Genomic DNA, 17,005 nt, shown 5'->3' with positions numbered 1-17,005 from the left:
TTGAATATATTTTGGGTTTTACAGCCATGAATCTTGATTTTTCAGGTACACTGAATGTGATCCCATTGTTGTTGCCCAAATCTCGTGGCTTATCTCTGCCTCTTGCTGGAAAACCTGAATATACTTTCTAGATTAAATTAAGCCAAAGCCTTCCGACAGGAGAAGGAAACATCGTAATCTGCAGCATACATGTGGAAGTAGTTACGTTTTCCTCATGAGAATCTAAAAGCTGAATCACCCACAGAAGACTTTTTTTTTTATTTATGTTCACAGGATTTTCACTACAAGCAAAGCAACATGCAGAAAAAGCCAAAGAAATTCTTCTTGCCAGCTCACCTATCCCTGCTTCTGATTCTGAATAAAGAATGGACATTCTTAAATGCTCAGTTGCCATTTGTCAGACATTAGGAAGATCATGAACTGCTCTTCACAAATATCCTTTCTCAGTTTTATTTGTTACTTGCAATTGGTTCTAGAAGTTTATTTCAGATCAATAGATTGGATCTATTGAAATGATATGAACACGTGACAAATGTACAGTGTTAATTTCTAGAATTGTCTGTTGAAACATCCAATTGGAACCTCATTACCCTTAAAAAAAGCATATGGCCCCCCATATTCATGTTGTAATGCCAATAACAGTATTCCTTAGAGTGATTAATAACTCTTAATAACATCTCTTGCCAGCATGGACCTTAATCTCCAGGGAGTGGCCTGCATCTTTTCCATCATTGTTTAAATAACAGCAGTTACATCACTTCTGTTATTGTCACTTAAGTCCTATTGTTACAAGTATCCGAGAAATGAAAACCTAGGTCCAAAATACAAACTGGATAGGTACGCTGGACCCTTGCTAGAACACGCATCTATATAGCGTGAATTCGCATGTAATGCGGTCGTGGCCATGAATCCCAAATTTAATTACTTTAATTGGAATTCATTTTAACGCGGTACCGCTCATGGATCCCAAATCCCACGTTCTAGCGAGGGTCCGGTGTACATAGTAGACAGCAGATCCCACAGATTGAAATGTACAGTGAGAGCTCAAAACAAAATCAAAGTCTTTAGCCAGGAGATTGGAGGTGGTTAGGCCATTCATAAGGCCTAAAGCAAAATGTGGGTGGAAGAAATAAGTATTTCTGCCCCCTCCATGAGAGTAAAGAATTGTTAAGATTGTGGCACTCTGACACTGTCTGGAAGCTTCATAATTAAGAGATCCACTGACAGCATACCAAAGGTGCTGGATTTGTTGTCCTCACACACATTTTGTCATACCATGCCTCTTCTCACTGTTGTGAGCAATAAAGTATGGAAGGGGACAAGGTTCTTACTCTCTGGTCTTTTCAGAGAACAAATTCTTGTCTATTTCCTTTCTCTTTTTATAAGAACAAAGTAGCTAGGGAAAGCAGAGATATGATAGAACATTTGTACCCACTCATGGTCATGAATACGGGTGCATCCACAGTGAGAAAAACTCAACACACAGAACTGAGATTGGTCACCCAGAATGGAGATTTCTGTTAATTATAAAACAAAGTTTTTTAGACATTAATTAAACCTCATAACACTCTGTTAGGTTGAGCAACCAATCTGACAGAAGGGTAAAAAGACACAGATTGGTTCAGTTTATTTTCAAAGATCACACAAAGTTGCATGGCAAAACATAGTCGGAATCAGAAGTCATGAATCCTTCTCCGACTTCTGCACACTAGGTAAGGGACAACATCTCACTATATATTTTAACACTTGCAGCCAGACTGACAGTTTTCTCCCTTTCAGGGGGATATAGTAACTCAAAAGAAATTAGTTTTAGAAAGGCTTGCATTTTGAGTCAACTTTTAAGTTGTTTTGAGTTCATGTGGATATCTGGATATTTTAAAAGAGATGTTCAAATGCATTGTATTTTTCAAAAACAAACATTTGCAGTACACTTGAAATTCTTAATTTGCAGCATCTCACATTACACAAATTAAATCACAAAAAACCCTATACCTTTTTTCTGATTTTCCAAAGTATGCCAGTTCTTTTAATAACCTACATGAAGTGAGTGCAGTTATCCTTAGCACTACTCAGATTGAAAGATTCAGAGAGAAATTTAGTAAAAGCTCAGAAACTTTCAGAGGAACTGCTACAAAGTGATCACATGCCACAGGACAAATGGATGGAAATCAAAGCAGCAGTTGAGTGGTCGTTTGCACAGTAAGTTTGGATTCTATTATTAAATACTTTTTTTAAAATCCAGTGTAACACTAACAAATTTAGATAATTAATAAATAAAATATAAATAACATATGTATACAATAGAGGGTTTGAAAGTGGTTTTATAAATCTGCCATTTCATACATTCACTAAGGGGGAGGTCCTACTACTAGTTTTACAATTTACTCTTCACTTTTAAGGCAAAGATGAATGTATATGACTCCCTTCAGAGACCATCCATACTGCTTCTTAATTACCACAGGGGTCGCTATGGAATTATGTGAACTGTTCCATCCATTTCTTGCCAAAATAGGACCAACCTCGGATTTGAAATTCTCCCACATCCTACAGCTATATCACTGGCCCACCACCACCTACCCCTTTTTAAATGATGTTATAGTGTCCCATTCAGTCTGGATGGGCTTTAAGCATGGTCTTCCCTAAGCAATCAGTCATAGGTTTATGATGAAGTTACTTCTTTCCTTGAAGCCCTGCCAAAGCAGTGACTCAGCAGTGTGAATTCATTGGCTGGAAGGCCTTGCAGCCTCCATGATCTTTTGCCCTGAATCCTATTCCATCTGTTGTTTTGGTTACAGTAGCAACACTGCTGAAAGATGAGATTAGGAATTTTTTCTTGCTTGATACTATCATGGTCTCTTCTGTTTATGTCACCAGACGCTCTGTGCAATGCTCATGTATCTGTGCTTGACAGCTGATCTTTCAAGGCTTGAGCCTGCATACCACAGAAGTGACATGTTGCTTTTATAATCACAAGGTTAAAAGTGATGAGCAGGACAGGGAGTGCTGGGAACCTGATCCTGTATTAAGGAAAGTGCTGCTTTGTAGCTGCTAAATTACTCCTAATAGCAAGAGGCCGGCTATGAGGGGAGTTTATTGCTAAGAAATCATCATCTCGCGGCCTATACCCTGCCTCCTTTTTACCTTGTGCTCTTCAGAGGGGGCTGGAGACTTACATTTGCTTGGAGCAGAGCATTACGCCTCCTAGTGCGTAACCTTTTTGTGGCTACACATACCAATTACACTTGCACTGAAGTACAGCAACTCTGCAGGAGAAGACCTATGTGTTCTCCAGTCACCACTGGCCTGGAGAGTAGAGCTCCACCAACTAGTCTATTATTTGACTTGGAGCTAAATTCTGTCCCTGGAGTAAATTGGCATAATTCCATTGACTAGAATTGCACGTTTTTATGCCAGAGCTAAATATGGCCCCAGTCAAATGCCTGAGTGACGATGTATGGTACTGTGTTTCCAGGCTAGTTGCACAAGCGTGGAAAGTTGCAGGTAGTGGCTTCTGTAATCTAATAGTAAAGCCTTCTGTAGTCATTATATGCTGTCTTGCTTAGATAGGGTCAGATATAAACATGAAATAGTGATAACGGTTTTAAGGTTTTGTTGTTATTGTTACAAGATTTGTAGTTCTCAGTTTTGCAGATTCAGGGGATTCAGATAGTTCATCTGAACTTTTGGGTTTAGAGATGAACTGCACAATTTGAATCTTTTGAGGCTCCACAATCACTAGCTTTGATGGATAAGCCTTTTCCCTCCAATATTGTGGATACTACTCCTGTTGAAACACATTAACTAACTACACTTTGTTCCAGTATCTTCCCAGGTATCAAAATTAGGCTGACTGCTCTATAATTCCCCAGGTCCTCTTTGCTCCCCTTTTTAAAAATAAGTACTATGTTTGCCCTTCTCCAGTCCTTTGGGACCTCACCCGATCTCCATGAGTTTTCAAAGATAATTGCTAATGGTTCCAAGATTGCTTCTGCTAGTTTCTTAAGAACCCTAGGGTGAATTTTATTGGGTTCTGCCAACTTGACTACATCTATATTTAAATATTCTTTAACTTATTCTTTTCCCTATTTTGACTTGCGTTCCTTCCTCCTTGTTATTTATATTAATCTGGTCATAATTTCTTTTTCATGAAGACTGAAGCAAAATTGGTATTAAACACCTCACCCTTCTTGATGTCGTCCATCATTAGCCTTCCTTCCCCACAAAGTAGAGGACCTATGCTTTCCTTCATCTTTCTCTTGCTCCTAATGTATTTATAAAACCGTTTATCGTCTTTTTTGTCCCTTGCTAGGTGTAACTTGTTTTGTGCCTTAGCCTTTCTGATTTTGTCCCTTTGTGCTTGTGCTATTCTTTTGTACTCCTTAGCAATTGGTCCACATTTCCACTTCTTGTAGGATTTCTTTTTGATTTTTCAGGTCATTAAAGAGCTGTATCAAGCTGTATTGAACTCTTACTATTCTTCCTATCTTTCCATCACTTTGGGATAGTTTGCTGTTGCACCTTTAATATTGTCCGAGAAACTGTCAGCTCTCATGAACTCATTTCAGATATGTTACAGGCAAAATCCTCAGCTGGTGTTAATCAGCAAAACTATATTTTGGGCAGCTGGTAGCTTTTGCCTTTTTATAGTTTCCTTTATATTAAAAATATGTAGGTTGATTCTTCACTTACACCAAGGTAAAGACTGTTGACCTGAATTTATGGGCTAGTTTATTACAGCTCGCCAATGATCTGACCAGAAGATATTTAGGTTCTTGTCCCAGTTCAGGCTACAGGGTTAGAAAACTCAGAGACTTCAACATCATGAGTAGACCCTCGGGTTGTGTGGCAAGGACACTTACACTGAGGACAATACCAAAACGTTAAGACCTTTATTAAATGAATGAAAGAATAAGAAAAGATATAAAACACAACATACTCTCACCTTTCCCTGAAAACCTGGTAGTTGGAGACAGAGGACCAGCCCCATCTCTGGCCTGCCTGATGAATTTGATGGTCCAGGCTCCCCAGATTGCTAGGGATCAGGTTCAAGTGTTGAGTAGCTAAATTATATTGCGAAGCTGAGCTGATAGCTTGATAGAAGATAGGAAAGAGCGATCCCCCTGCATGGTTGTTTATCCTCTTATAGGGTTCTGGGACTGCTTTAATCAGGGCACAACCTACTATGCCCAAATCTTATTTCCTCACCCAGATAAATCTTCAGGTACACTTACTCTATAGGCTAACATATTATGACATATATACATACGTATTAATGTTGATTATCTCATCCCCAAAACCATTACCTTTGGCCTACGTCATGACTTCCATGTTCTGCGGTGTACCCTGCTGTTACCGGTCTGTTCCAGACTTAAGGTAAACACATTCAGTTCTTTGTTTGGTTCCCCAAAGTCAAAAGGGCTAACCGGTAGGCCATTTATGTATGGCAAAGGTTACAAACACTTATGCTAACTTGCTCTAGCTAATCATACAGGATACAGGCCTGTAGGTTCCTTGTGTTACAGCCAACTATTATGAGTAACATATACTGGAATTCAGCATCAACAAAACCCAAGAAAATAACAATATAATCAATCAAACCAATGAAGAAAACCACATTATGCAATATAGCAGGAATCGGCAACAACGTTCCCTCTAATTTTTGACAGGCCATGTGCGCAAAAAATTTCTTCTGTGCAAATTTTTGACAGGCCATGTGTGTAAAAAATTTCTTCTGTGCAAATTTTTGTGCTTCTGTGCAAATTTTTGTGTGCACGGTGTTTCACCGTGTGTGCGGCGTTTAGGATCTGTGTGCATGCGCACACGTGCACAGCTTAGAGGGAACAGTGATCAGCAACCTTTGGCACGAGGCCCATCAGCTGGTGGGCCGGGCCGGTTTGTTTACCTGCCGCATCCGCAGGTTTGGCCAATCGCAGCTCCCACTGGCCGCCGCTTCCTGCAACCCCCATTGGCCTGGAGCGGTGAACCATGGCCAGTGGGAGCTGCGATCGGCCGAATCTGCAGACGCGGCAGGTAAACAAACTGGCCCGGCCCGCCAGGGGGCTTACCCTGGTGGGCCGCGTTCCAAAGGTTGCCGATCCCTGCAATATAGCAAGCTAGCAAACTGGCCTTATGGACTACAAGAGGAGTTACTTCCCAAAAGAATCTGTGTTTTTGCTGGTGCAGAAAAGGATCCATGTAACTGAAGAGCATAGGTCATCTTATGTGTTGTTTCCCAATGTCCAGCTTATCTCATTAGCATATAATGTTGGTGCAGCAGAACCTGCTTAGCTGAGCATGACAAAGTTACAGCTAATGGTTTTAATGCTGTTTACATTGAATCCTAAGCCTTTGCTAAATCAGCTGTTGCCTCCCAAACAGTACCCAGAATTGGAAGGCAGATGGAGCCCTTGCATGCCTAGTGTCCATATTCCAGTGGTTAATGATTATGTGACATCTGCCTTTATGCTTAAATTGTTCTTTTATTTAATTACCTCAAATTTATTAAACTTTAATTGACTCCTTTTCCCTTTGATTTGTCTCAATTCCATGTTCTAATGAGAGATCTGAAATGCTCTAGTTTGAATTAAAATGACATATTTTGCCCTTTTGTTTTGGTAAAACGTGCTCAGAAGAGTAGCTTTTAAAACAAAGTGTCCACCTCAGATTTGTGCTGAGCTGAGGATTTGAGGGAAAATTCCTGAAAGTGAGATCAAGTAGGCCATGGAATAGACTCTCTGGGGAAGTGGTGGAAGCTACTAGTAGTCCGAAGGGAACAATCCTAGCAGATGACATACTAATAGTGGGTTTTTAACCTGAACTGCACTCTTTGCTCACCGCAGTTCCCAGTGATATTACTAATATTAAGTGTGCAAGGACTGATGCCTGATTGACATCCCTAAAGACCAAATTCCACTGTTAATACACAGAGCAAGTACAGGAAAGGCAGAACAAGCTTCCTCTCCACCGATCCCTTCCCCACTGCTCCAGCTAGAGTATCTCAAAAAGGGACTATCTCTTAAGGGTGAGAGAATCAGTCTCTGTGGCTTATCCAGTTGTTAGCCTCTCTTTAGAGAGGGTGAAGAATGTAAACAACTGAGACTGGGATTTTTACTATGTGGACACCGGTTGGCTAGGAACTCAATTAAAGCTACCAAACTCATTTCACAGAAACCAGCATCATTGCCAGCGGGGGAGTGAGGTGGAAGGAAGTTTTGTTTCATGGTCTCTGTGTGTATATAATGTCTTCTGCAGTTTCCACGATATGCTATGCATCCGATGAAGTGAGCTGTAGCTCACGAAAGCTCATGCTCAAATAAACTGGTTAGTCTCTAAGGTGCCACAAGTACTCCTTTTCTTTTTACGAATACAGACTAACACGGCTGTTACTCTGAAACCATTCCTTATTGAGTCCACATTGCTACCTGTCATATGCATTTATTAAAAAACTTTTCTTTTTTTGCTTTCTTTTTAGATTTTAGGTTATGAAACTCCTTAAACGTGACAGGTTTCCTGAATTAAGACCATTTGTGCTCAGCTCAGAATTTTATCTACAGCTTTTCCCCTCGCTTTTAACCCAAGAAATAATACAAGTTAAGCATCAGATTGATACCACATGTAGATGTTTGTTAGTTTCAGGCTGCAAGTGGCATGACACATTCTTTGGTCTATTTTTACATGACCTCAGTAATATTTTTACTGCTACCCTCTGCTGTCATTGAGGTTGTACAATGGTTGTCTCTAGTTCTATTCTTCATTCTGCCTGGGCCAAGATCTGCCACCCTTTTCTCTTCAGGGCAGTTGCTTTGAGTTTTATCTACAGAAGAGGGTCAATACTTGTCCAGCTAGTAGTTTTAGAGGACTATCTAAGCACTTTCGATTGTGTATTGGATCCAATCAAAGCAAAACTTCTTATTTATATGACAGCAGAGGTCTAAAAATTTCACTCACATTCACCTCAGGCTGCTTCTGTTTCAGGTCATCCAACTTATTTAGTTTTTATTCACTGCTATGCATCTCTGTTCCATTTCTGCATTATTTGGAAATCACAGTCACTGCCTGACACTTTCTCTTGACTTTTCTTTTTCTTGCATCTTAGCCTTCAGTCTTCTTCTGAAGGAGGTAAATTGATCCCATGCACTTTTGTGTATATTTTGCATGAGACATTAAAACTGAAGCCCTGTCTTCTCTATATGGACATTAAAGATCCCATGCACTTTTTGTAAGTTTGCCCAGACCCTTGTCTAAAACGTTCAGCCTTCCATCTGGCTGCCATAGTTCATCCCAAATTTGACTATAATACTCTGGAGAGTGAAGTGTGCATGTAAATGGTTTTTTTTTTTTGTTTTTTTAAATAACACATATCTGAATTTGCATATTTTCATCTACTTAGTTACAAGTGTGTATTTTCAGTGAAAATTATTCCAACTCAATTGCCTAAGATCTTGGTTGTATAAGACTGAACTTTTTTTTATTCTGCCGTTCGTATCAGGACAGTGTTAATGTCAGGGCCTGATTACGTTATGACAGAAGTCAGACAGGTGGTGAGCTGTTTTTCATACCTTGTGCATATAAATAGTGAAGGAAATAAGTGTGGCGTGTACACAGCTCTTTGAGTTATGTAGGCATGTAGTAGAACCTGCTTATAGTGAATTTAGGCTATAGTGGACTTCTTTCCCAGAGCCCAATGAGAGATCTGTGTGTAAAGGGCTTGCAGGATTTAGCCCTTTATGGTGAAGTCATCTGGTGGTTATGATTGCATTCCAGCATTTGTTCCAAGTGACTGCTTTACCTATCTGCTTCATCATTGAATAACACACCAGGTACAGCCTAAAACACTACTAGACATTCCATCTTTTTAAATGGACTCTCTGTAGGAAGCTTCTGTTGCTGTTAAAACACAGATTTTTCAAGCAGCAGTAAAGGGATTAAAGAGCAAAAAATGAATGGAGCTGAATGGACATTTGTATTTGGTCCTGTTGCACCATTTCTCATTAAGTGTTTTAAGTGAATTCCTGAGCAGTGAGTTTGTAGAAAGTTAAGCAGCCAAAGTTGGAGCAAAAACTGATAAAAGAAGAAGCGATAATGAAATTGGGCCGAGCAGTTTCTAAGGAGGTGCTCAAGAGGCTGATATCTTGCACAAATGTCTGCTCAGAATATCTCATTCTTTTAAGTTCCTGACTCCTTCCTGGTTTTGTCACCATGACAGTGCAAAGTCTATGCCTAGTAGGGCAACTGGGAATTCCCTGGTTGTAGGGAAATCCTGGGTGACGTAGCGCTGGAATAGCCAGCTCTACACTACCCACTCCCTTCCCCCTGGAGTTGGGGGGCATTCCTGTGTGCACTGGGGACATGATTGGAGACAGAAGGAGACTCCGCCAGAGTGTGATGAACTCTGGCAAACCTTTGGGCAGCCAAGCTATCTCTAGGGTCCATTCCAGCCACCATAATGTAGAGTGAGTCGTAGGTTGCTGTACATTATAGCAGGGGCCAATTTGACCCCTACTCAGCCCCAGGATCAGAGGAAAAGAAAGGGGCTTAAAGTCATCTTTCCTTCAGTCCCTTGCACCAAGTCTAATTTTCACTAGTTGCAAATGGCAGCTTAGGCATAGGGAAACCATAGCACACCCCGATTCCCCTTCTTGACAATCCTACTTTTAGGGGTTAACAGCAGCTGCAAAGCTTCATCTGTGGGCTAGAATTTGGATTAGAAGATCTTGTCCCAAAAACAATGACTAAGACTTCTATTTGTTAACAAATTCAGATTAAATCTGTTAAATTACTTGATGGAAAAATAGTTGGATGGTCTCAAATTATTTTCTTGGATTCCTATGCTCCAATTTTTATGTCAAACATCATTCCATTATATCAATAATACATAAACTAGAGTTACATGTTAGAGACAACCTTATCAACACAGGATATAAAGGCATTACAGCTGTAACTTTATTGTAATCCTTACTTTGGATCACTGATGTTATCTTTTGATTCTTAAAGAAAATAGAGGTCCATCAAATAATCACACACAAAACATTTCCAGCTTTAATATTTTGTTCTGTGGTAAAATTGTTTGTGCTTGCTGCTGGAGAATATATCCCTTTAAGTATCACAAAATTGCAGTTCTTTTGTGTAGCTTGAAATGCATTCTTCATAGATTTGGATTTTACATCTGCTGCAATTTCCATGGACTTGATTTGGCAGATTAAATAAACTAGTGATTCCTCAATGAATTTCTGAGGATCTCTCTGGATAACACAAGAAAAGAATCTAATTCAAAATATGTTTTTCTTTCCTATTTATTTTGTCATAATAGGAATATACATTTTTAATTCATTCAGAGATACATCCTTGTCCCATTTAAGTCAATGGCAACATTCCCATTGACTTCAGTGGGATCAAAATTTGGACCTAAATAAGTGTTACATTTTTTTATGTATGATCACACATTTAATATTTGATGCCTGAAATGTATTTCTTTACCCTGTACATTTGTTAACATTACCAAAAGTGTCCTATTTGGCCATCAACTCTAGAAGATTACTAGCTAGTGCAGTGATAATGACATTTATAATGTAAGGCCCAGATCCTGCAAACCCTTAATTATGCAAGTAATCCCTGATTAGTGCACACTGAAATCAATTGGATCACTCAGTAGATAAGGAGTACTCACATGAGTAAGTGTTGAGAGGAATCATAATTTAAAGCCAGTTCCTCAGTTTAGCACCCAGTCTGAGAATCTGGGTTGGGTAGGTAGATGAAGGGTGGGAAGGAATCCTTCCCCTATCTCACGCTGCAGAACTGCTCTGCAGAGGCTGTTTCAACCCAGTGACTGTGGTCTTAAAAGACACACACACTCAAATGCACACACTCCTTTACCTCTACCTCCATGAGCAACAAAAGATCCACACATGATCAGTTCATCTGGCTCCAGATCTGCGTGCAGGAAGCCCTCTGTGGTCATTGAACAAGGACTTGGATTTGCTTTCTAGCATTTCAAGTTTTGGGTAACCTTATTATTTGGAGCCACAAACACAAGAGAAACAGAGAACACTGTCTTTAAAAGACCCTCTTTTTGTTACATACATGTGCAATGGAACCCCCCCTGCAGTGGAATTCTTCACTGGGGGCTCTAGAAGTTACTGTCATACAAATAATAATAAAATGTTGGCACAGCTATGGTTCCTTCTGATCTATGTTTAAGACCCATATTCATTTGTTCAGCATATACAAGTCTCCCCTCTCCTTCATAGTTTTCAGGTAGGACATTGAACTACCAAGATGATGTCATCATGGCATTTAGCTTTTTCTATTCTTCTATGACTTTAGCAATCTACCCAGCAAACAAAGGGGCTATTCATTCAGTATTTTACTCTCCTGGCAGGACCCAGTTGCTTTATGGAAACAAGAAGAGTTGAAAATGCATAGTTTTTTCCTTTGCTTAAGCAGCCTGAAGGTTGGCAAGTTCTGGAGGCTAAAATAATCTAGGGAAAAAAATCAAAGGGAGTTAGATATCCACTGGCTCACTCTAGATTTATTAATTATTTTACAGATCTTTTTCACTCGCTTGACACTTTGCTCAATCAGCTAATTAGCCATCTGCCATGAATTCTATTTGTTTCAAATCTATAGCTATAGATCTTTGTGGAGAAGTCATTTTTTAGGGAAAACTTTATATTTAGTGAATATATTATACTAGGTAAGCATTTTCCAGAAGATTTAAATAAGTTAGAATAGTGAGAAACATTTTCTTTTCACAAAGAGTTAATTCAGACCTCAGACAGAGGTTCTTGACTTTTCTTGCACATTTGTGCAAGGAAGAGATGGGCTTTCTGTGCCTGACTCATCCACCTGTGCAGGTGTGTACTCCCACTAGCAAGGTTGGATATCACAAGATAAGCATAGACATGTCTATGGCCCTTCAGCACTGGTTGGCATTCTGTAGCGACACTGGAGAGGAGCACACACTGCAACCATTTAAAGGGGATCATAGAATCATAGAATTCTATGAATCATAGAATATCAGGGTTGGAAGGGACCTCAGGAGGTCATCTAGTCCAACCCCCTGCTCAAAGCAGGACCAATCCCCAACTAAATCATCCCAGCCAGGGCTTTGTCAAGACTGACCTTAAAAATATCTAAGGAAGGAGATTCCACCACCTCCCTAGGAAACACATTCCAGTGTTTCACCACCCTCCTAGTGAAAAAGTTTTTCCTAATATCCAACCTAAACCTCCCCCACTGCAACTTGAGACCACTACTCCTTGTTCTGTCATCAGCTACCACTGAGAACAGTCTAGATCCATCCTCTTTGGAACCCCCTTTCAGGTAGTTGAAAGCAGCTATCAAATCCCCCCTCATTCTTCTCTTTCGCAGACTAAACAATCCCAGTTCCCTCAGCTTCTCCTCATAAGTCATGTGTTCCAGTCCCCTAATCATTTTTGTTGCCCTCCGCTGGACTCTTTCCAATTTTTCCACATCCTTCTTGTAGTGTGGGGCCCAAAACTGGACACAGTACTCCAGATGAGGCCTCACCAATGTCGAATAGAGGGGAACGATCACGTCCCCCGATCTGCTGGCAATGCCCCTACTTATACATCCCAAAATGCCTTTGGCCTTCTTGGCAACAAGGGCACACTGTTGACTCATATCCAGCTTCTCGTCCACTGTAACCCCTAGGTCCTTTTCTGCAGAACTGCTGCCTAGCCATTCGGTGCCTAGTCTGTAGCGGTGCATGGGATTCTTCCATCCTAAGTGCAGGACTCTGCACTTGTCCTTGTTGAACCTCATCAGATTTCTTTTGGCCCAATCCTCTAATTTGTCTAGGTCCCTCTGTATCCTATCCCTACCCTCCAGCGTATGTACCTCTCCTCCCAGTTTAGTGCCATTTGCAAACTTGCTGAGGGTGCAATCCACACCATCCTCCAGATCATTTATGAAGATATTGAACAAAACCGGCCCGAGGACCGACCCTTGGGGCACTCCACTTGATACCGGCTGCCAACTAGACATGGAGCCATTGATCACTACCCGTTGAGCCAGACAATCTAGCCAGCTTTCTATCCACCTTATAGTCCATTCATCCAGCCCATACTTCTTTAACTTGCTGGCAAGAATACTGTGGGAGACCGTGTCAAAAGCTTTGCTAAAGTCAAGGAACAACACATCCACCGCTTTCCCCTCATCCACAGAGCCAGTTATCTTGTCACAGAAGGCAATTAGATTAGTCAGGCATGACTTGCCCATGGTGAATCCATGCTGACTGTTCCTGATCACTTTCCTCTCCTCTAAGTGCTTCAGAATGGATTCCTTGAGGACCTGCTCCATGATTTTTCCAGGGACTGAGGTGAGGCTGACTGGCCTGTAGTTCCCAGGATCCTCCTCCTTCCCTTTTTTAAAGATGGGCACTACATTAGCCTTTTTCCAGTCGTCCGGGACTTCCCCAGTCGCCATGAGTTTTCAAAGATAATGGCCAATGTCTCTTTGCATTTCTCTATTGCCCCGGAAGTACTGTGCTGCCATGTGCTTCAGCCACTGCTGCTGCTATTTTTCCCGCTATACACCCTCTTAATACGGCATGGGCCAGTAAAGCCACATTCTGTCCCTAAGTTATTAACTGGTATTCATTTCAATTGTGTTGTCTTTCAGTTTGCTAAACATGTTAAGAGTATGATTTGTGTAAGACTCTCTCCTTTTGTACTGCAGTGTACAATGCAGGTTGAAGAAAGGGAAGCTAAGATGCAAATCAGAGACCTCCATTTTTCAAGATTAAACATTTGTTAATTTTTAGGCAACACATTCCTTAGCATTTTATTGAAGAGGAACTTTAAGATTAAAATTTAGGGGCAAAAATTCTCCTCTCTGTTGTGGATAGCTAGTGCCTGTTCATCACTCACTCCACATATAGAACTGGTCTTCCTGGCATTGGAATTGTATCCTAAGACTTTAGGTACTTGAATACAGAAAACGTTTGTCACTTGCAATCGACGAGAAAATATACAGTCACTTGTTTTCTGGTGTCAAGATTACTCTTCCCTACTGTGGGTTTTTGGCACTGTTACGAATTATACCTGATAGGACACGCACACAACTGCTACGAATTATACCTGGCAGGACATGCACACAAATGCTGCGAATTATACCTGGTAGGTCACGCACAGTTCGAATCTAGGCTGAGGCACATGAACAAAGTCCACAACTGCAGAGTTCCCAAAAAACACCAAGTTTATTACGCTCGAGCATGGTGCCCCCCTGCTAGCAAGGAGGGGACCCCGAATACAGGTTATACAAAGGTTATATACTTTTTAGCAAAGCATGTTGCCCTCGTGCATCGGAAACCTTAGTCAATAAACAAACCCTTTTCTTATCTACCACCTATCCCTTGCTTGGTGCATTCCTCGTGCTAAACTAGTATGTTAATTACACAGCACGGTCCTAAAGCAATGCATCAGTCACTTTTATTATCAGGATGGGAGGCCTCACATCAAAGGCCAGGAGATAGGGAGTTAGGGACAGACAAAGAACAGATACCGGGAGTCAAGGCAGGCTGGAGACAAGGAGGAGGATTTTCACCGGAATGCAGTATCTAAGGAACACTCCTCCTGGTGCATGATGTGCTTGCTTTTAGACAATGGTGGGCCCCAAACCAAAATGGAGTCACATGTGCTAACTTTTCCTTAACAGCACAAAAAGTTAGCAATGAGATTAAATTTCTTAAGACACAGGTAACTTCTGCGTTACATAAAATGCATCCTGTTTAGCATCTTCCTGGCACATGAGTTTTTAACAGCTATATAATTTAAAAGAAAACCTGCTTTTACTTTCCAGATTATACCAGTGTCACAAAAGATCAGAAGACGCTATTCTCTGCTGTCAAAAAGCTCTGAGCTATATTGAGAGGAGTAAGGGTGAAAGCAATCTGGAATGTATTCCTGTACACAAGAAAATGGCAGGAGTAGCACGGGTTCTTGGGGATCATGCAACAGCAATCCAGCATCTTGTAAAGGTAAAGAAGGTTTCAAGTAAGGCTTTTTGCTAAATGTCATGGTTAATAGATAAGCAAATCATCACCGTAATGAGGCTCATGCACAATTAGTAAATACATGTCTTTGCTGCATTTTTTCAAAATTTCTAGACATTAGTTCCCGTTAAAGGATTAAATGATACACAGTCAGCAGCCAAGGCAGTACATTAAAAACCTAACTCCTGTTCATAATAATGGGATTTGTGCATCTAAACCACTATGGAGAGCACTGAAAATTGCCCAGGATGCTTACAAACACTAACTCTGAGCCTAATCCTGTAAAGTTCTAAGCACCTTGCAAATGGCAATCAGAATCCTTAACTCCTATAAAAAGACACTCAGTACCCTGCAGTATCAGGTCCTATATTACTACTAAGAACATCTGAAACCATCAACACGGCTGGTGGTGGCTGGTTTGGTTTTGGTTTTGTTACTTTTCCCAAAGAAAGATAAAGCTTGAGAGACTTGTAAAGAGCTAGATACTTACACACATAGGTGGCACTCAGTGGCTGTTTGGTGGAATATGTGAAATGAGTCAGTTGTGTGTTTCCTACCGGGACAGATGTTTCTAAGTATTATTAAAACAAAGTCCACCATCACAATGACAATAATTAGCATCTTGCTGTAGTCTTGGCAGAGCAGCTTTGCCACTAGTAGACATGGAGTCTGAAAATGCTTTTTACTTACTAGAGATGATCCCTTTGGGTTTGAATTGAGATACGTTGCTGAGGTAGTATTTTATGGAAGCATAAGAACATAAGAATGGCCATACTGGGTCAGACCAAAGGTCCATCTAGCCCACTATCCTGTCTTCCAGCAGTGGCCAATGCCAGGTGACCCAGAGGGAATGAACAGAACAGGTAATCACCAAGTGATCCATCCCCTGTTGTCCATTCCCAGCTTCTGGCAAACAGAGGCTAGGGACACCATCCCTGTTCATCCTGGCTACTAGCCATTGATGGACCTATCCTCCATGAACTTATCTAGTTCTTTTTTGAACCCTGTTATAGTCTTGGCCTTCACAACATCTTCTGGCAAAGAGTTCCACAGGTTGACTGTGCGTTGTGTGAAAAAATAATTCCTTTTGTTTGCTTTAAACCTGCTGCCTATTAATTTCATTTGGTGACCCCTAGTTCTTGTGTTATAAGAAGGAATAAATAGCACTTCCTTATTTACTTTCTCCACACCAGTCATGATTTTATAGACCTCTATTATATCCCTCCTTAGCTGTCTCTTTTCCAAGCTGAAAAGTCCCAGTTTTATTAATCTCTCCTCATATGGCAGCCGTTGAATACCCCTAATAATTTTTGTTGCCCTTTTCTGAACCTTTTCCAATTCCAATATATCTTTTTTGAGATGGGGTGACCACATCTGCACGCAGTATTTAAGATGTGGACATACCATGGATTTATATAGAGGCAATATGATATTTTCTGTTTTATTATCTATCCCTTTCTCAATGATTCCCAACATTCTGTTCACTTTTTTGACTGCCGCTGCACATTGAGTGGATGTTTTCAGAGAACTATCCGCAATGACTCCAAGATCTCTTTCTTGAGTGGTAACAGCCAGTTTAGATCCCATCATTTTATATGTATAGTTGGGATTATGTTTTCCAATGTGCATTAATTTGCATTTATCAACATTGAATTTCATCTGCCATTTTGTTGCCCAGTCACCCAGTTTTGAGAGATCCTTTTGTAGCTCTTCACAGTCTGCCTGGGACTTAATTATCTTGAATAGTTTTGTATCATCTGCATATTTTGCCACCTCACTGTTTACCCCTTTTTCCAGATCATTTATGAATATATTGAATAGTACTGGGCCCAGTACAGACCCCTGGGGGACACCACTATTTACCTCTCTCCATTCTGAAAACTGACAATTTATTCCTAACTTTTTTTTCCTCTCTTTTAACCAGTTACCAATCCATGAGAGGACCTTCCCTCTTATCCCATGGCAGTTTATTTTGCTTAAGAGCCTTTGGTG

The 17,005-nt window shown here is 40.6% G+C and overlaps 1 protein-coding gene across 1 annotated transcript in view; it reads left to right on the top strand.

Annotated features, from left to right (window-relative positions):
- The window catches only part of TTC23 (tetratricopeptide repeat domain 23), a 35,156-nt gene that overhangs the window by 13,132 nt on the left and 5,019 nt on the right, over positions 1 to 17,005 (top strand). Inside the window, 2 exon segments of the mRNA XM_043524094.1 lie at positions 2,074 to 2,199; positions 14,821 to 14,998. Of these exon segments, the coding sequence (XP_043380029.1) occupies positions 2,074 to 2,199; positions 14,821 to 14,998 (304 nt within the window).

The sequence above is a fragment of the Chelonia mydas genome, chromosome 10 (genome assembly GCF_015237465.2).
Source record: "Chelonia mydas isolate rCheMyd1 chromosome 10, rCheMyd1.pri.v2, whole genome shotgun sequence".
In the NCBI taxonomy this organism is placed as follows: Eukaryota; Metazoa; Chordata; order Testudines; family Cheloniidae; genus Chelonia; species Chelonia mydas.
The sequence above is the reverse complement of the archived record's forward strand: the minus strand, read 5'-3'. Positions and strand labels throughout refer to the sequence as shown.